This window comes from Agelaius phoeniceus, chromosome 21 (assembly GCF_051311805.1).
Source record: "Agelaius phoeniceus isolate bAgePho1 chromosome 21, bAgePho1.hap1, whole genome shotgun sequence".
NCBI lineage: Eukaryota > Metazoa > Chordata > Aves > Passeriformes > Icteridae > Agelaius > Agelaius phoeniceus.
The window spans coordinates 137026-158075 of NC_135285.1; the positions used below are offsets into that span (position 1 = coordinate 137026).

The 21050-nt window shown below is 45.6% G+C and overlaps 1 protein-coding gene and 1 long non-coding RNA gene across 3 annotated transcripts in view; one reads left to right on the top strand and one right to left on the bottom strand.

The window, feature by feature from the left end:
- LOC143695568 (uncharacterized) lies at positions 1-16839 on the bottom strand. Its single transcript, XR_013184927.1, has 2 exons — positions 16709-16839; positions 1-13719 (listed from the first exon to the last, which is right to left on the bottom strand). It is a non-coding gene; the product is annotated as an uncharacterized LOC143695568 (long non-coding RNA).
- Positions 16222-21050, top strand: part of LOC129128955 (ficolin-1-like) — a 24705-nt gene continuing 19876 nt past the window's right edge. The window contains exons 1-3 of one of the 2 annotated variants that reach the window (XR_013184926.1): positions 16222-16369; positions 16649-17042; positions 17455-17870. Coding sequence is in view for 1 of the 2 variants with exons in the window: in XM_077189090.1 (XP_077045205.1) it covers positions 16961-17042 (82 nt within the window). In the remaining variant the exon portion in view is untranslated. Of the gene's footprint in view, positions 16370-16648; positions 17043-17454; positions 17871-21050 lie in introns of those variants that run through there. The other variant, XM_077189090.1, reaches the window with a different exon arrangement.

The window sequence follows — 21050 nt, forward strand, 5'->3', positions numbered from 1 at the left end:
TTGGAGAAAAGTGGAAAAAACCTGTTTATTAAACAATAAAACCTAAACAATATTAAACAATAAAACTCCTTGCCGCTCCAAAAGAGATGACAAACTGAGAAAGTCCCCTCCCCGGGTTGCAGCTGAGCTCACTCAGTCTCTTCTCATTCCCTCCGGTGCTGGAAATGTCACAGGCCAGGCCTGGCCTGGTGGGCCACAGGTGGAGCTGCCGGTGCTCTTCTGGTGTTCAGTCCAGAGCAGGGTTAAACAGGTCCAAAGAAAAGGGAAAAAAAAACCCAGTCCAGGGAACTTCTTTGCTTCAGCTAGCTAAAACTAACTAAAAGCAAAGGAGAGCTCTGTCCCACTGTCTGTCCATCCGCAGACAACACAGTACAGGAGCAGGAATGAGGAGGATTGAGTGCAGTGTCTGAAAACAACCTGCATGCTTTTTCTGTCCCCCCTTCACTCTCTGGAACAAGTCTTAATGGGGCAAAACTTATCATTCAGCATAAACAGAACCAAGACAATTGGGGATAAAAGCATCATATAGTCAACCCAGGACATTGCATCCCTTATACCCATATCGTCAGCTTACTACTAAAACTAATATAAATTCTAAACACATTCTACAAACACATACATTGTACATCCAATATACAGCTATACACAGATAATGGTCATAACATTCAGCAAACAGTGATATTTACACATAGGTCTCACCCAACAATCAGATCTCCCTGAGGTACATATTGTGTTCTTCCATCTTTTTGCGTTACCCACCATGTGCAACCTGGTCCCTGAGCAAAAACAATCCCACAAATGGGTTTGTCTGTATTCGAGGCAGAATTAATCCAGTCTTCCCTAAGACAAACCTCTGACATGCACCACTGGGACTTTGTCTCCATCTACTCTGTGCAAAGGATCAGATTGGGCAGGGCCCGCTCAGTTAGTAGAGCCTCAGGTGTTAACTAACCAGGTGGCTTTTGCCAGATGCTGCTCCCAGTTTTTGAAAGATCCCCCACCTAATGCTTTCAATATGGTTTTTAACAGTCCCTTGTACCTCTCCACTTTGCCTGCAGCTGGTGCATGGTAGGGGATATGGTACATGCACTCAATGCCATGCTCCCTAGCCCAGGTGTTGATAAGGCTGTTCTTGAAATGAGTCCCATTGTCTGACTCAATCCTCTCATGGGTACCATATCTCCAAAGGACCTGCTTTTGAATGCCCAGGATGGTGTTACAGGCAGTAGCATGAGACACAGGGTAGGTTTCCAACCATCCTGTGGTGGCTTCTACCCTGCTCAGCACATAGCACTTGCCTTGGCGTGTCTGAGGCAGTGTAGTCTCATCAATCTGCCAGGCCTCCCCATACTTGTACTTGGACCACCGCCCACCATACCATAGGGGCTTCACTCCCTTGGCCTGCTTGATGGCAGCACACGTCTCACAGTCGTGGATAAGCTGTGAAATACTGTCCATGGTTAAATCCACCCCTCGCTCTCATGCCCACTTCTAGGTGGCATCCCTGCCCTGATGGCCTGAGGCATCATGGGCCCATTGAGCTAGGAATAACTCTCCCTTGTGTTGCCAATCTAGGTCTATCTTGGACACCACAATCTTTGCAGCCTGGTCTACCTGCTCATTGTTTTGGTGCTTCTCATTGGCTCTAGTCTTGGGGACATGGGCATCTACATGGCAGACCTTCACAGGCACCTTCCCTACCCTGGTAGCAATGTCTTTCCACTCATCAGCAGCCCAAATTGGTTTTCCTCTATGCTGCCAGTTGGACTCTTTTCACCTCTCCAGCCATCCCCACAGAGCATTGGGTGCCATCCATTAATCAGTGTAGAGGTAGAGCTTTGGCCACTTCTCTTTTTCTGCAATATCAAGGGCCAGTTGAACAGCTTTGAGTTCAGCAAGTTGGCTTGATCCACCTTGTCCTTCAGTGGCCTCTGCCACCTGCCGTGTGGGGCTCCATACGGCTGCTTTCCACTTCTAGTTCATTCCCACAATGTGGCAAGAACCATCAGTGAAAAGAGCGTATCGTGTATCTTCTGCTGGCAGTTGTTGTATAGTGGAGCTTCTTCAGCCCGTGTCACTTCTTGTTCCCCTTCATCAGCGAGACCAAAGTTTTCACCTTCCGGCCAGTTTGTAGTCATTTCCAGAATCCCAGTTTTCCAATATGGGCGTGCTGTGTGATAAGAGCAATCCACTTGCTCCATGTAGCACTGGTGGCATGGTGCGTAGAGGGAACCTTGCCTTTGAACATCCACCCCAGTACTGGTAGTCGGGGTGTCAGGAGGAGTTTGCTTCTGTATCAATCACATCTGAAGTGGCTTGGACTCCTTCATAGGCAGCCAAGATTTCCTTCTCTGTTGGAGTGTAGTTGGCTTCAGAGCCTCTGTAGCTTCGACTCCAAAATCCCAGTGGTTGACCCCGAGTCTCCCCAGGCACCTTCTGCCAAAGGCTCCAGGACAAACCATGGTTCCTGGCTGCAGAGTAGAGCACATTCTTCACCTCTGGTCCTGTCCTGACTGAGCCAAGGGCTACTGCATGAGCAATCTCCTGCTTGATCTGGGCAAAGGCTTGTTGCTGCTCAGGGCCCCAGTGGAAAGTGTTCTTCTTATGGGTGACCAGGTAAAGAGGGCTCACGATCTGACTGTACTCAGGAATGTGCATTCTCCAAAAACCTATGGCACCTAGGAAAGCTTGTGTCTCCGTCTTATTGGTTGGCAGAGACATAGCTGTGGTCTTCTTGATAACATCTGTAGGAATCTGACACTGTCCATCTTGCCACTTTACTCCTAGGATCTGAATCTCACGAGCTGGTCCCTTTACTTTGCTCTTTTTAATGGCGAAACCAGCTCCCAGGAAGATTTGGATGATTTTCTTTCCTTTTTCAAACACTTCCAAAGCTGTGTTCCCCCACACAATGATGTCATCAATATACTGTAGGTGTTCTGGAGCCTCACCCTTTTCCAGTGCAGCCTGGATCAGTCCATGGCAGATGGTAGGACTGTGCTTCCACCCTTGGGGCAGTCAGTTCCAGGTGTACTGCACACCTCTCCAGGTGAAGGCAAACTGAGGCCTGCATTCTGCTGCCAGAGGAATGGAGAAAAATGCATTGGCAATATCTATAGTGGCATACGACTTCGCTGCCTTGGACTCCAGCTCATACTGGAGTTCCAGCATGTCTGGCACAGCAGCACTCAGTGGTGGAGTCACTTCATTCAATGCACGATAGTCCACAGTCAATCTCCATTCTCCTTCAGATTTACGCACAGGCCAAATGGGGCTGTTGAAGGGTGAGTGGGTCTTGTTGACCACCCCTTGGCTCTCCAGCTCTCGGATCATTTTGTGGATGGGGATCACAGCATCTCGATTCGTTCGGTACTGTTGGCAGTACACTGTTGAGGTGGCAATTGGCACTCATTGCTCTTCTCCCTTCAGAAGTCCTACTGCAGATGGGTTTTTAGACAGTCCAGGCAAGCTGTTCAACTCCTTGACACCCTCTGTCTCTACAGCAGCTATTCCACATGCCCATCTGAGTCCCTTTGGGTTTTGAAATACTTACTTTGGAGGAAGTCTATGCCTAAAATGCATGGGGCCTCTGGGCCAGTCACAATAGGATGTTTCTTCCACTCATTCCCAGTCAGGCTCACCTCAGCTTCCACCAAAGTAAAATCCTTTGATCGTCCTGTCACACCGGCAATAGAAACAGATTCCGTCCCCATGTGTCTCGATGGGATTAATGTGCACTGCGCACCAGTGTCAACCAAAGCTTTGTGTTCTTGTGGTTCTGAAGTGCCGGGCCAATGAATCCACACAGTCCAAAAAACACGGTTTTCCCTAGCCTCTACCTGGTTAGAGGCAGGGCACCTCTAAGCCTGGTGATCCTTCTTTCCCTGGGCATATGTCTTAGAGGTTCCTTTAAGGGCATCGAAAATATTCTCATTATCATCATATATGACAGTTTGGTTCCTGCCCAGTGGAGCTGCTTCCCTTTTGGAACTTCCTCTCTGAGTCTTCAATACACGCACTCGTTGTGCCAGAGCAGCAGTAGGTTTTCTATCCCATCTCCCCATGTCTTCTCCACAATCACACAGGAAGAACCACAGCTCAGCTCGTGAGGTGTACCTTCTCTCTCCATCTGGGGAACTTTTGCGAATCTGATGAATGGTGGCCTTGGAGCTCTAAGGACTTGAAGGCTCCTACTTGCTGGCAGCTTTAGTTTTGGAGAAATCCAGCACCCAGGCACCGCCCTGTCAGTCAGGGCGAGATGCTGCAAATGGAGGCCATTTTCCATGGGAAAAGAAGTAATTTCCCCAGGGCCTCGGGATCAGATGAAAGGTGGTCTCTGAGGCCCTAAGGACTTGTAGGATCCTAGTTGCTGGTAAATTTAGTTTTGGAGAAATCCAGCAAAGTTTCCCAATTTTGAGCTTGGAACTGCCCTGTCGGCCTGGGCAAGTGGCCACAAAATGAAGGCATTTTTCTGGGGGAAAAAGAAGAACTTTCCCTAGGGTCTGGGTATCAGTTGAAAGGTGGCCTTTGGGGCTCTGCAGCCTTGCAGGGTCCCAGTTGCTGGCAGCTTTAGTTTTGGAGAAATCCAGCAAAGTTTGCCAATTTCGAGCTTGGAATCGCCCTGTCAGGCGGGGCTTGTAGCAGCAAATGGAGCCCACTTTCCATAGGAAAAAGAAATCATTTTCCACCGTCAGAGTATCAGATGAAAGGTGGTCTCTGAGGCTCTGCAGCCTTGCAGGGTCCTACTTGCTGGCAGCTTTAGCTTTGGAGAAACCCAGCAAAGTTTGCCAATTTTTACCCAGGCACTGCCCCGTCGGTCAGGGTAAGTGGCCGCAAACAGGGGCCATTTTCTACGGGAAAAAGAAGTCATTTCCCCAGTATCTGGGTATCAGATGAAAGGTGGCTTTTGGTGCTCTAAGGACTTGCCGTGTCTTAGCTGCTGACAGCTTTAGCTATAGAGAAATCCACCAAAGTTTTACCATTTTTCACTTGGCACCGCCCTGTCAGCCTGGGCGAGTGGCTGCAAAACAGAGGCATTTTTCTATGGGAAAAAGAAGTAATTTCCCCAGGGTCTGGGTATCAGATGAAAGGTAACTTTTGAGGCTCTAAAGCCTTGCAGGATCCTAGTTACTGGCAGCTTTAATTTTGGAGAAATCCACCAAAATTTCCCAATTTTTACCCAGGCACCACCCTGTTGGACAGGGAGAGATGCTGCAAATGGAGGCCATTTTCTACGGGAAAAGAAGTCATTTCCCCAGGGTCTGGGTATCAGATGAAAGGTGGTCTTTAGGGCTTTAGGGATTTGCAGGGTCCCAGTTGCTGGCAGCTTTAGTTTTGGAGAAATACACCAAAGTTTCCCAATTTCTAACCTGGCACCGCCCTCTCAGCCAGAGCAAGTGGCCTTTAACAGAGGCCATTTTCCATGGAAAAAAAAATCCTTTCCTCGGGGTCTAGGTATCAGATGAAAGGTGGCATTTGGTGCTGTGCCGCCTTGCAGGGTCCTAGTTGCTGGCAGCTTTAGTTTTGGGGAAACCCAAAACAGTTTGCCAATTTCAAGCTTGGCACCTCCTTGTTGGACAGGGCGAGTGGCTGCAAACAGAGGCAATTTCCTGTGGCAAAAAGATGTCATTTTCCCAGAGTCTGGGTATCAGTTGCAAGGTGGCCTTTGGGGCTCTAAGGACCTGAAGGGTCCTACTTGCTGGCAGCTTTAGTTTTGGAGAAACCCAGCAAAGTTTGCCAATTTTTACCCAGGCACTGCCCCGTCCATCAGAGTGAGTGGCCGCAAACGGGGGCCATTTTCCGTGTGGGAAAAAACTCCTTTTGTCAGGGTCTGGGTATCAGATGAAAGGTGGCAATTGGTGCTATAAAGCCTTGCAGGGTCCTAGTTGCTGGCAGCTTTAGATTTGGAGAAATCCAGCAAAGTTTGCCAATTTCGAGACTGGGACTGCCCTGTCGGGCGGGGCCTGTGGCAGTAAGCGGATCCCACTTTCCATAGGAATAAGAAATCATTTTCCACCATCTGGGTATCAGACAAAAGGTGGTCTCTGATGCTCTGCAGCCTTGCAGGATCTCAGTTGCTAGCAGCTTTACTTTTGGAGAAATCCAGCAAAGTTTGCCAATTTATATCCTGTCACCGTCCCATCGGTCAGGGTGAGTGGCTGCAAACAGAGGCCATTTTTCTGTGGGAAACAGAGGTCATTTCCCAAGGGCCTGAGGATCAGATGAAAGGTGGCCTCTGAGGCTCTGCAGCCTTGCAGGGTCCTAGTTGCTGGCAGCTTTAGTTTGGAGAAATCCAAAACAAAATTTGCCAATTTCTAACCAGGCACCGCCTGTTGTGGTGTGTTTTGTTTGTTCAGTTTTCCCCCCATTGTTCTCTCAGAAGGTCCTGCCCTGTTACCAGTTTGTGTCAATCCCCAAACCCCTCCCCAGTTGTCTTGGTTATCTTTCTTGTTCCCCACCCCTGACGGCCTGCCTGTCACTCGACACCCCTGCCTCTTTTTCTAGAAAGTTCGGGCCAGGATGTCAGGTGATTGGGTTAGGGGCCAGGGTCCCTCCCACAACTGTGTTTGATGGGTTCTCCGATTATGCCAATCCTTAATGTATCCCTCTCTGATTTGCTATCTTTCACCCCTCCCACCCTCTGTAAAACCCGAGGCTTTCCCTGCCTCGGGGCTCTCAGCTCCTTCTACCTGAACCTCCACGTTTCCCTATCAATAAAACCACCCTCCCTGAAGAAACTGAGAGTCGCCTCTTCATTTCATCCTGCGACTTCGGAGCTCTCTACTGCGGCCACACGTCCGCAAGGCTTGACATCGCCTTGGGCACAAGGCCCTGACTTCGGGTTGGGGAAGTGCCTTACTGGCTGGAGGCGGGCTGGACCTTTGCTAGCCTGGGCGTTCTTGTTTTCTACCGGCCACCGCTCCAACTGCCCTGTCGGCCAGGACCAGTGGACGCAAACGGAAGCCATTTTCCATGGGAAAGAGAAACATTTCCTCAGAATCTGGGTATCAGATGAAAGGTCACTTTTGGGGCTCTATGGACTTGCAGTGTCCTAACTGCTGCTAGATTTAGTTACCGAGAAATCCAGCAAATTTTGCCAATTTGTAACCTGCTGCCGCCTGTCCCTCAGGGCAAGAGGCTGCATACAGAGGCCATTTTCCATGGGACGATAAGTCCTTTCCCCAGGGTCTGGGTATCAGATTAAAGGTGGCCTTTGGGGCTCAATGACTTGCAGGGTCCTACTTGCTGGCAGCTTTAGTTTTGGAGAAATCCAGCAAAGTTTGCCAATTTCGAGCTTGGCACTGCCCTGTCAGGCGGGGCCTGCCGCAGCAAACAGAGCCCACTTTCCATAGGAATAAGAAGTCATTTACCACTGTCTGGGTATCAGATAAAAGGTGGCATCTGAGGCATTGTAGCTTTGCAGTGTCCTAGTTGCTGGCAGCTTTAATTTGGGAGAAATCCAGCAAAGTTTGCCAATTTCTAACCTCTCGCCACCCTGTCAGTCAATGTGAGTAGCCTCAAACAGAGGCCATTTCCTGTGGGAAAAGAAGTAATTTCCCCAGGGTCTGGGGATCTGTTGAAAGGTGGCCTTTGGGGCTCTAAGGACTTGCAGGGTCCTAGTTGCTGGCAGATTTAGTTCTGGAGAAATACAGGAAAGTTTGCCAATTTGGAGAATGCACTGCCCTTTCGGATACGCACCTTTATAGAATGACCACAGCAAATGAGTGAAAGGAATTAGGGAGAGAAAAAGAAAAGAAAAGAAAAGAAAAGAAAAGAAAAGAAAAGAAAAGAAAAGAAAAGAAAAGAAAAGAAAAGAAAAGAAAAGAAAAGAAAAGAAAAGAAAAGAAAAGAAAAGAAAAGAAAAGAAAAGAGAAGGAGTATAGCGACCAAACATGGAGAGACACTGTCCTCGTAGTCCAGCCAACAGAGTTCGCCTAGTCATGTCGGCAAGATCTCAAAGTCCTGGTTAACTCAAGGTTCTATTATAGTCCATTGCTAAGGGGGAGAACAGATCTTGAAATGGCTATGGGGGAAGAGATACAATCAAGAAGTCTATTGAAATTGCTGAGGGGAGAAAAGTTACTGAAGATGGGTACAGACAGTCCATGTTCTCAGCAGAATAAGTCAGTATCAGCAGTGAGTGGGACCCATTATTTCAGGACTGTTTTCTATGGGAAACCAGTCTAGGTCCAGTGAACACATCTGTAGGCAACACTTAGCAGCATCCTGCTTCAGTCAGCTCAGCACCCCTGCATCAGAATTACGGGTTTCCAGTCTCAATCCTTGTCAGGGTGGCTTCAAACTCCGTCGCTCACGGTGGTAGTGGAGCAGATGAAGGATTTTCCATGGGGGGGCTACCAAGTTGCCCCAGCAAGTTCATCTGGCCAAGAGGTGGGAAAATTCCTGGCCTATTGTCGCGAACCAGGTGCAAGCAGGTGCAAGCCTCGCCCTTTGGCATGCCCTGCTAGAAGCAGTCACTGTAGACACAGCTGTGAACAATCACTTGGCAGGCCAGAATTCTGCTCAGGGGCCTCAGGATTTTTGGCATTCATCCACCACGGGCAGGCCAGAAATCCCATCGGTGTTCTCAGGGTCCCATGTCTGTCCTGTGGATGGTCATGAGGCAAATGAGGAGAACTTCAGACCATCTTTCACCTCACCCAGCCACTCACGACAGTCTTCAAAGGGTCTTCATCGGCAGGGTTCTGTAGTATCGTTGTGAAGTCTCTAGGACTTGTCATACATTGGTAGCATATACAGGAAAGCAGAGACAGTACATCAGAGAGAGAGAAGGGAAGGAAAAGAAAAGATAGAAAAAGCGGAGGGGGAAGGAAACAATAAACAAATATAATTCATATTAATTTAAACAATATTATTTTAAAACAATTCTTTCAATTGTTCAAAACTAATCACATATAATCAAAGGCAATAAAGCAATAAACAAATCAAGAAATGTTAATTTAAAATATTTTTTTTCCAAACAATTCACCAAAAATCAAAAGTAATTTTCATATAATCACAAAAGAAAATTGAAGATTATTTCAAAACACATCCTCTCATTTATAGTCGCCTAGTGTCAATAGTCTTGGAGATGTCCACAGTGAAAAGGACATCAGCCAAGTTGTGTGCATTAATTACAGATGTCAATTTTGTTAACTGTTTCATCATTCTCCTATTCATAATGAGAAAGATTGCTGATAAAAAAACCCCAATCAAAACGAAACGCAAAAGGGCAATGATGGGATGACACATACTGTTCAGGACACTTGTGGCAGTAGGTGACCACCCAAAAAGAGTATCCCACCACCTGTGTTCAGCATCTTTTCTTACTCTCTCTATGACACGGTGTATTTCTTTCACCTTGTGGTGAACAGTTACCAGGGCTTTCTGTCCATTCTTCTTGATCTTCTCCAATATTTTGATGAAGTCCTGATGGAGCAACAATTGCTTTACCAAAGTAATGTTCAGCCCAATGGGAGTAGGTAAATGTCCTGGTTTAGGGCAAATTTGGGAGAAAACCTCCATAAAGGGGCCCCTCCAGAAAAGCAAACCCACACGGCCCCTGCCCCCAACCGGGTCGCGAAGGATTCCTTGGAGATAAGTGGAAAGAACCTGTTTATTTAACAGGCAAAGCACCCCCCAGCACACAAAAGGAACAATACCGGATGACACCACTCTTTCACTGCTCTGAAAAAGATGACCAATTCAGAAAGTCTCTCTTGGGGGTGGTCACTCTGTTGTCAGTCCCTATGGTGCTGGGGCAGCTGCTGCAGGCCACAAGGTTCAAACTCTCGGTGTTTCCCAGGTCCCAATCTGGAGCATGTTTGAGTAGGTCCAAAAAGGGAAAGGAGAAACAGTCCAGGGAAAATTTGGACTGCTTAGCTAAACTAACTAATGAGCAGAAGCAAGAGCAAAGCGAAAAGCAAAGCAAAAAGCAAAAGCAGCACTAGGTACTGCCCTGTCTCTGTGTCCCACCAGCCGTGGGGGAGTGGCTGATAGCAAAACCAAAACAAAACATTCGCTCTTCAGAGCCAGTCTTGAAGGCACAGAACATGATATCCAGCATAAACAGAACACACGGATGGGGATCCAAGCATCATAACATCACCCTAGGACAGTAGTAGTTTGTGAATCAGTCTTTAATTAGATTGAAAAAGGTAATGGGAGGTAACTGGAGCTTCTGAAGAAAAATCACATCCTGCAATTTTGTAAAGTTACAAGCACATAAATTTGAATGATTTTTACTATCCACTACTGCATTTTCTATGAATACCATATCACAAGCAGTTCTAAAGCACGCACACCCGTTGCCTATATATTTAAGGCCTGTTTCGAAAGTCTCGTTAGGATGAATTTCAAAATGACAGATATTTTGCTCTGTGTCCAAACAAATGTCTTGAGCTATAATTGCATTACTTTCACAGATGAAGCCTAGTTCTCGGACAATAGAAGATTCCAAATTAACATGTTGCCATTTTTTACCAGTTTGATGGGCCCATTCTCTATGTTCAGAAAGATTGGGAATAGCTCCATCATGATTTAGCCCTAATGCAATAATAGGAAATCTCAAATGCACTGAGGCATTGCTTATGGTTAACACAAGAGCTGTGGCTGTGTTTGTAATGGGGTCATAAGTAAAATTCATCAAGTTCCACCAGGATTGGAATTCTCTTTCAAAATCTGTGTCACTGTCCCAAATTCTTTTCCGAATTTCAGTACGAAAAGTGTCTTCTTCACCTTCTCTTATCATTGAGGCAGCAACTGACTGCATCGACAATTGTGCCTGGATACAGCTAAGAGCCAAAGAAAGGTTGTTTTGTGTAGCACCAAGTGCATGAGTTACCAATTTGTGATCACTTGCATTTACCTTTTCCCAAGCTGGTAATATGTTTGATAGCAAGCACTGCTGCATTCCCAAAGCCAATAAGGATGATTGCAGTGGTTGTTTTAATTTGGCCAAATCTCTATTTGTGGCAGCCAATTTATCCATTAGTGTACTTCAGAATCAATACTATTTAGAATTCCCAAACCTGTTCCCACAACATCACTTATGTCTCCTAGTGTCCGTTTTTAAAGAAAAAACGGACTTTCCGTTTTTGCAGCCAGATGGTCCAACCCTCAAAGGAAGTCTGCAAAAAAGGCAAACAGGCTGGCTGAATTTCCGAGACATTGTTTTGCATCATCAGCAATTTGACATGTTTTAGAGACCGTGCCAGATTGAACAATATGTGTTGTTGACCAATTTTCCTGATTATATATGGTCTTGGGCTAAGCATAAGCGGTGGTTGGGCTGGAGTGGTGGTAGTAGAAGGTTGGGTCATACCATTTATTATCAACTTAAAAGAAAGGCCTTCAGTATTTTTGGACCAAAGACAAACTACTTCTGCAGTTTGTGTTAATGTAAAATTGTGTTAATGTAAAATTGTGTTTGTACGCTTGGGGGCGTACAAACCTGTTCACGCTTATTTGTCTGATCTGTCAAAACACTGATTGAGATTGCTTTGCTATAAGCAGTTCTGTGAATCATTCAGCATCCTATGCTAATTTTTTCTCCCACTACCCCTTGAATAAGGGGAAGGATGTTTATCAAAAAGGATGCAGGATGCAAGCGTGAAAAACGCCAATCACTTGTTTTTAGAATTTTAAGTTTAATAGTAATAAAATTGTTATAAAAATAGTAATATAATTAGAGTAATAAAAATTCGGACAATTAGGATTTAGGACAATACAAGACAATAAAAACAAAGAGTTACGGACAGTCCAGGTACCTCTTTCTGGGCAAAATAAGCCCGAAAAAGGGAACACATTAACAGAGGATTAACCCTTAAAAGCAACAGCTTGTTGCATATTCATACACTTCATACATGATGCATAAATTCCATTCAAACAAAGGATTCTATCTGGTCAGTGTCAGCTTCTTCCTCTGAATCCTAATGGCATCATCAGGGCTGAGTGAAGCAGGAAGACATTAGTCTCTTCTGATAAGAGAGCAATAAATTCTTTTTCTTTGAAAGATTTAGGTGTCCTGGGCTGTTATCTCAGTGCGAGTCCTCTCTTTTAAAAAGTATCTTACATAGCATAGTTGCTATTTTAACATTATGTTATAACCTAAAACTATATTTAACACACTACTTAAGAAAATTAGTACAGCATAACTTTCTAACATAACACATATAATATTCATTTTAATATTTGCGAAAAGCCAGTCATGAAATACGCGTTTTTCACACAAGGATACTGAGATAATGAGTCTCCTTGGGCCCCTGAAACCAGATGAATCTAGACTCCTGGCTTGGACAGTGGCCAAAAGATCAATAAGCATGCACAAGGCAGTAGGGTCAAAAAGTCAACCCTGAGGAAGACAACTTTACTTCATCCCCTCTGACCCCCGACGACCACCTGAGACAACTGTGCAGGTACAAAGGACTGATAAGAAGATTAGCATACAACGCAGAGAGGGAGGGGAGCAGGAAATTATCTATTCTGAAACTTGATGTAAATGTAACATTATAGGGGATATAAGGAAACATGAGTGTATGGGGGGGGGGGGGGGGGGGTACGCATGTTTTTGTGGCGATATCCTCGTGCATCCGGCCAAATAAAAGCATACCTACTTTAAAACTCATTTTGTCTTTGAGTTTCAGAGTCTCTCTCCACATGTCACTATGTATACCAGCAGTATTATTTAGCTAAAATTAAATGACTGAGACACTTGTGCCAGCTGTTTAACACCAAAATGGCTGCTTTAGAAACTTTCACATAACCACGTGTAGTTATCTGCAAGAAATAAAGAAATGTATCATTTTAAGAAACTTTCCCAATTTACATGAGTAGAGGCTTGTCTGTATGATATTTTAGGGGAAAACTTTCTAGCCAAAGCCTGGGCTCTGGCCAAGCGCTGGCCCTAGCTGGTCGGGAAGTGTGCCATCAGACCCAGGCATTCCTGAGCTAAAAATACAATCAAGTCACTTTGACTTGCTGATTTGGACCTATAAAAACTGGACTCCCTTTACGGGCAAATTCAGAAACCTCAGCTATGGGTGGACACACCACATAGGATTTTCCCAGTTGCCGGGAAGGGTTGTCCAGATCCTCTCTGTGAAACAGGGCTCCCCAGCGATTGCAGACTTTGGGTGATTAAAGTATTTAGGCAATTGGTGATGTATCTTTGTAAATCACTATTCTCTCTCTTTCTTGTATAATAATGATTAGGTGTGTCACTTTGCTAATTTTTGTTTGTCATTAAAACCAAGCGCATAGTAAGCTGATTGTTTGATTAAATGTATCATTTTACTGTTGTGGTGCCTTATTATTCCTAGTAAAATAAGACCATTCTCTCTGTTGGTGTCTCTGTCCTTTAAGTCACCCCCATCAGCTGGCAGAATGCGGGATCCAGCTAGTACTGTCCCCAGCTGCCTGGGAAACTCCCATTACCTCTGAGTAGCAAAAAGAGAGGAGAATCATCTTGTGCCAAGGGACAATGACACGAGAGCTGTGGGGAGAGAGTGGCAGAGATGGGAGAGGAACAGCAACATCAGAGGTTTCCAAAAGGAAAACCTGCCAAATCAATCTCCAGGACCTCCAGAAAACATCTTCCAACTGATCTGTGAGTTAATATATTCCTTTCTTCCACTCACAGACCTTTCAGCAACAGCAAGGAACTGCTCCGTATGGAAGGTCCCCTCCCTGTGGATGTACACAGCTGTTCCCTCACCGCCACTGCAGTCAAAGGGGAACAAAAGAAGGAAAGGAATGAAAATGTACTACAGTATCCATAATATAACAGGTATTCCCACATGCCCTCACTGAATTCATACAGTAAATAACATCCCAGGTTATTGAGACAAAAAGTCCCATTTAGCTGGGCAAAGAAAGAGGAAAGACTCCTGGTCCCAATCTCTGACACCTTTTTGTAGTACCTGTCACCCTGGAGTGTCAGGAATAGGGGGAATGGCTTCCTGCTGACAGAGGGCAGAGATAGATGGGATATTGGGAAGAAATTCTTCCCTGTGAGGGTGCTGCAGCTGTTGCACAGGTTGCCCAGAGAAGCTGTGGCTGCCCCATTCCTGGAAACATTCAAAGCCAGGTTGGATGGAGCTTGGAGCAACCTAGGATAGTGGAAAGTGTCCCTGCCCATGGAACTGGATGGCCTTAAAGCTCCCTTCCCACCCAAACCATTCCAGGATTCCATGATTCTACACAAGATGACAAGTGCTCAAATTTGAGCTGGTAATTTTAGGTAGTCAACTAAATGATCAAATGAAGTCCAGTCTAATATTTTATGGAACAGCAACTTCTAGAAAGTAATAAGCACTTAGAAAGTCAAGGAAAGTGCCCAAATTAGCAAATATCCCAAGGCTGTGGTGTCTGAATATTGGATTTCAATGAGGTGAACCAGTCACTCGACAGGTGACTGCCACGCTGTGGCACAGCTGCATCTTCCCTGGATGGAATTCCCCAAATAACCTTGTTATGGATCCCACTTCTATTCCTTCTGAAGGGAAAATGACAATAACAACCAATAATAAAAATTAAAAGGTCACATGTTATGAACAGACAACATATAAAATATTACATTTATAGAGACTCAGTTAAACAACTTGGGTAAAATATTAGAAACTAATTAGGAAAACTGATTGTCATTCTGAGGTTTTTCATGATGTGGATAAGAAGTTCAGGTGTGTTTTTGAAGATGCTGAAGAGCTGGATATTACTTGTTTTCATATTTGGATTACCAGAGGACTAGGGAGATCGTGACACCTGGTTGTTTTCCCTAAACACATCACAGACTTAAATAAACCAGAAACATCCATAAATAGACTGCTCTGGCTCTTGCATCATGACCATAAAAACTATTAATGCAGCTTTTAAAATAAAAGTAATTCTGTAAGAACAGTCCTAGAGGTCTTTCATTCAACCAGAACTTGTCTTACGTGGTTTTGTACAATGATCACATTCATGGGAAAACCCCACCCCAATAACTGAGGTTAAGCAGGTACAAAAAATAATAAAATTATGACCCTGAAGCAGTTTATATGGCTCTTTGGAGCCAGCAGTGATCTGGATGACCTCCAACCTTCACTGCAGCAATGCTGTAGCTGTGGTGAAAGCCATGGGAACCAGTTTGGCTTCCTCAGCCTAAGGGACAACCCAACTGAGCAGTGCCAGAAGAGTTCATGCTGCTTGTTAACCCCCCAGTAATTAATATTTCCTGCCTTGCGGAGAAGCATCTGTATCATTCCATGTACATTTTACTTTATAGACCTTACACTAGTTGGTACCCCAGAAAAAAAACTGAAATTCTGCTCCAAGAAAAAGCTCCAACACCCTTTTTGTGTGTTTTATAGAAACACTCTGCCCTTGTTCCCCACCTTTTCAGTTCAGTCCTCTCCTGGTGTATTTTGCCCCTTTCCTGTCACAAGTCATGTCACACCTTCACTGTACTCTGGAAACCTTCCCAATTCACTAACACTCTTTAACCCAGTGGAAATAAACTTGTGGAATATTTTGGGCTAAAATTTCAGAACAGAATCCTTTTCAGGATTTTGTCAGCTTTGTTTTTACTTGTGCCTTTAATGTTCAGCAGCTCCTTCTCTGATGCATAAGCTACCATCACCATCATGTGAAATCCAGCTTTTTACAGCTTCTTCACATCATTGGCATTTCTAACACATTGCTGGGAAGGAGGGGGACTGGTGGTTTTGTATTGTTTTGGGTTTGGGTTTTTTTTTTTTGGGTTTTTTTTTGACAGAACACAAGAAAGAATGTAGCAGGAGAGTTTTCAAATACACCTTGTTTTAAACGAAGAAGGTTGGATATTAGAAGGGAATGCTTTCCCTTGAGCATGGAGGGGCCTTGGCACAGGGTGCCCAGAGAAGCTGTGGCTGCTCCATCCCTTGGCAGTGTCCAAGGCCAGGTTGGAGGGGGCTTGGAACAACCCAGTCTAGTGAAATGTGTCTCTGGCCATGGCAGCTGGGTGGAAGAGGATGAGCTTTTAAGGTTCCTTCCAAGCCAAACCATTCAGGGACTCCATGGTTCCAACCAGAGGAGCCAGCAGCACCTCTACCCACGCAGCGGTCTGGAATTGCCTACGTTCTTCGCACAGAGTCCCCTCACTTTGCCCAGTTCCAGCCCTTTGTTTAATGCCCCTCACGGCCCTTCCCTCCCCTCTCCTCGGGCTTCTGCAGCCGCTCCGCAGGCGGCGGCACGGGGCGGAGCTGCCCCACTCTCCCACACCCCGCACTAAGGACGAGCCGCGGGAGCCTAGAAGAGGGACACCCCGCGGCCCTGGGCCTGTCCAGCCCATCTCACCCCGGCCCGCTCCGGCCGCTCGGACGGTCCCGCTGCCGCCTCTCGTGACCCCACCAGGGTGCGCTCCGCTCCCGCCTTCGCTCGGGAGCGCGCGCGTGTGCGCGGGCAGGGCGGGAGTGCGGGGAGCGCGGGGAGCACCGGGAATGGGCTCCGGGGGCTCGGCCCTCAGGCTGCCCGGGCCTTGGTTTTAATTCTCTTCTTCTCCTCTCCTTCTCCTCTCCTCCTCTCCTCTGCTCTCCCCTCTCCTTCCCTCCCCCTTCCCTTCCCTTCCCTTCCCTTCCCTTCCCTTCCCTTCCCTTCCCTTCCCTTCCCTCCCCTCTCCCTTTCCCCAGTGCAGCAGGTGGGGTTCCAGCTACCGTAAAAGCTGTGAGAAGCAGTGAAGAAACCCGGACCTTACAGATAAATCAGCGACACTCATTCAGCCCTCGCGGCGCCGGGGGATCCCCGCAGGAGCGGCGCGCCCGGGACGGAGCTGGCTCCGCTGCTGGCTGGCGTCACCCGCACGCCTCCCACCTGCCCCCGGCGCCGCTGACCCCGCCACCCGTACCCCCACTTAGGCTCCTCTTTTCCTCTCTGCTGGGATGAACTCCCTAAGGAATGCCATTTCCAGCAGCCTGGTCTGCTGGAAAAAGGAGGAGAGGAAGAGGAAATGTGGTGCCAGAGCTGTGTCCTGTCAGGTTGTGTTTCCCCCTGGAGACAGAGATCTGAATCTCTGGGCCGAGGTGGAATTGGTGAGTGCTTGGATGAGTGAGAAATACAAAGCTGTGTTTCGTGTCAGGTACATACAGGCAATGTGTGTATTTGTGATTGTGATATGTGTGGAAACCGACCATGGGACAGTTATAAAGACGAATTCTAATAAATAACTGAGGAAGTAGAGCATGGAAGAAGGCCTTTGAATCTATCCTTTGTTCACAATTAACCTTTATAAGTCTTAAGTTGATTTAGGAGCATTTGAATTTAAGCGTTAAGGATGTTGCTTTTTGACAGGAACTTTCTGCTTGTAGCTAAGCCTTAAAGAGTTTTGCAATAATAACCTTTTGGAGTATAATTTTAGAATATTGCTTTAGTAAGGATCTTTGAAACTATAGATTTAGAATATATAAAAAGGAAACACGCTTATCTCACGCCTTAACAAAACAGTGAAAAGCAGCTTGAGAAAGGAAGATGAACATCAACTCAAGGATTAATAGTTTCGACCAAGGGAAGCTGGACATCACTGTTATGAGATTTATAATCCTTGCAATCAAAAGGTGGACCCACATCTGGAGAGCTGGACCTCACCAGCTGGGAGACTTCTTCCTTCTTTCGGAAACCTGACCACCACCATCTGGGGATACTCCTTTCTGGGAAACATCCTGAGAAAAACTAAATCACAATAGTGTATAGAATTGTGACGTAAAAATTGGGAATAGAAACTGCTGAGAAAGCTTATGAGTACCCCTCTAAATAGCTGTAAGCCTCAACTATCGGTGTGCAGTTGGAGGGAAAACTTCCCCCACGGTACCCAGTGCTGTATTGCTCATACTTTACCATATTAATTAATAAATTGATTGCTACTTGAATATTGGCCTAGTCAAGCTTCTCATTTATAACATGAGCAATCCAGGGAACAGGGAACTCGGAATCACAGGTGCTGATGGAACCATTGCCTTAGCTTTGTTTAGTTTGTGTCTGTGAGAAGTGGGATTTGGGCTGGTGAGGTGCTGTTGGGAACAAAGAATGGAGTAAATCCACTTCAGGGATACGCAGTGAAAGACTGAGTTGCAGGGAAGGATAGTGTTTATAAACTGTATCAATATTCCCCTGAAACTGGGGCTGCAGCAGGGTTTGGTCTGGGCCTTTGAGGATGAGCCATAAACAACCAAGATCCAGAACCCTATGGATGCTTGAAACACTTCCACAGAAAGGCAAACCAGTAATGATCCCAGGGGAAAAATTATAGGTGATTGCTTACGATCCATGGGGAATTTCCTTTGGAATTATCAATCAGAGAGTGTATTGAAGCAGAGCACATCTTTTGCCTCTTTTTCTGGTCTGTAATCTCCACTCTAACTTAAGAGTTTTGTGTGCTCCTGTGGGTGATTGGAGAGAGGGACTCCATGGTTTGCATGCATAAAGCCAATTTACTCATTCCAAAAGCTCAGTATATATACTTTTTCAGCTATAGCTAAAAATAGCAGTAATCACAACATTTATGTTTCTTAGTAACATTGCTTAATCATAGCTTTGCACAGACTCATACAGGGATGTACAGTCTTTCATGATTTCTCTCAAACAAAACATACCAAGCACACCATTATCTTTTGCTTTCCCCTTCGGGGGTTCTGTCGCAGACATCTTTTTATGAAAAATCCTTTCCTTAGGATTTTTCCTCCTGAGAAGCTGAGAGGCCTCAGGAACAAAATGTAAACAATGGTTATCTGCTGCTGTGGAATGCAACAGGTGGATCTTTGATTGGCCCATCTTGGATGTTTATAATTAATGGCCAATCACAGCCCAGCTGGCTCACACACAGAGTCCGAGACAGCTGCCTTTGTTATCATTCCTTTCTATTCTTAGCTTAGCTAGCCTTCTAATGAAACCTTTTCTTCTATTCTTTTAGTATAGTTTTAATGTAATATATATCATAAAATAATAAATCAAGCCTTCTGTAACATGGAGTCAGATCTCCGTCTCTTTTCTCATCCGAAACCCCCTGTGAACACTGTCACAGGGTTCTGCTTTGTGTTGCCAAGGTTTGTGGCCTACCAGAGTGTCTTGGTTTGGGGTGAATTTGGGAGAAAACTTCTAAAGGAGTTCTTGTAGAAAATAGATTTAAGCGGCCCCTTTCTTAATTGGTTTTGGAAAATATTTTTTTGGAGAAAAGTGGAAAAATTATTTCTTTAACAGGCAAAGCATTCACTAGCACAAAAAATTAACAAGTTTATTAAACAATAAAACCTCTTGCTGTTCTAAAAGAGATTACAAACTCAGAAAGTCTCTTTTATGGCCTGTAGTTGGCTGATTCGGTCTCTTATCAGTCTTTTTGGTGCTGGAAATGCCACAGCCCAGACCTGGCCCAGTGGGCCACAGGTGTGAGCTGCCAGTGCTCTTCGGGTTGTTTAGTCCAGAGCAGGTTTAAACAGTTCTAAGAAAAAGAGAAACCACAGTCCTGGTGTCCTGGGTTGACTATATGATGCTTTTATCCCCAATCGCCTTGTTCTGTTTATGCTGAATAATAAGTTTTGCCCCATTAAGACTTGTTCCAGAGAGTGAAGGGGGGAGAGAAGAAGCGCGCAGTTTTTTTCAGACACTGCACTCACTCCTCCTCATTCCTGCTCCTGGACTGTGTTGTCTGCAGATGGACAGACAGTGGGACAGAGCTCTCTTTTGCTTTTAGTTAGTTTTAGCTAGCTGAAGCAAAGAAGTTCCCTGGAGTGTGATTTTTTTTTCTTTTTTCCTTTTTTTTTTGGACCTCCTGAAACCTGCTCTGGACTGAACACCCAAAAGTGCACCATTAGCTAGCATCTGTGGCCCACCAGGCCAGGCCTGGCCTGTGACATTTCCAGCACCGCAGGGAATGAGAAGAGACTGAGTGAGCTCAGCTGCAACCCGGGGAGGGGACTTTCTCAGTTTGTCATCTCTTTTGGAGCGGCAAGGAGTTTTATTGTTTAATATTGTTTAGGTTTTATTGTTTAATAAACAGGTTTTTTCCACTTTTCTCCAAGGAGGTAGTTTCTCCCGGACTGGTTGGGCGGAGGGGCCAATTGAATGTGCTCTCCTAGAGGAGCCCCTTTGGGGATTCTCTCCCAAATTTGCTCTGAACCAGGACACCTGAGTACTTTTCTGCCTTAGCTAGCTAGGAACTAACTAAAAGCAACAAAGGAGAGCTCTGTCCCGCTGTCTGTCTGTCTGTCTGCAGACAATGCAGTCCAGGAGCCAGAATGTGGATGAATGAGTGCAGTTTCTGAAAACAAACTGTGTGCTTCTTCTCTCCCCCTCCCTTCGCTCTCAGAACCAGTGGTTCTTAAAGGTGCAAGACTTATTTTTGGGCTAAACAGACGAATGGGGATACAAGCATCATAAAGTCACCCTAGGACACAGGGTTAACATGTCTGTGTCAGTTACAAGCTGAGCAATACTTTCCAGCTGTATTGCCATATGCCCCCATTAAGGCAGCAGTGTGTTTCAGTTTGAAATTTGGGGTGGTTTTGTTTCTTTAGGGTTTGGGATTTTTTCCCACGTGAATCAGGCCTCCCCTAAATACTCTGTGTTGTTCTGTATGGCTGCTTTGGTTATGGGTCAGAGAGAAAGACAGGAAATGACTTTTTATTATTGTCAAATTTTTCCAGACAGAAGTGGGATGTTGTCTTGCCTCTCCCCAAAGCACTGCAGGCACATGGAAATAGCTCAGTTCTGGCCCAATTCTCTGAGAAATAACACCATTTGGGAGGTTTAAGTGATGATTACAACTCTCTTGTCTCCTGGTTGCAAAGGTTCGGTCCTACAGTCCCAGACTGATGAGGGAGAAAAGGAACTTGTGCTATTAATGGAAAAGCTTCTGTCATTCCTTGTGCAGTCTTTTGGTCCTGTGGTCTGTGTGACTGTCTGGTATCTTTCTGACAAGACTTGTTAGAGATTTAGATTTAGGAATTTAATTTGGGTCTGTTCACTACAAAATCTTGCCAAGCCTGAAGGCCTGGGGTGATAACTGCTCTCAGCAAAGGTACTTTATTAATCCTCCATCAGATTTCCCT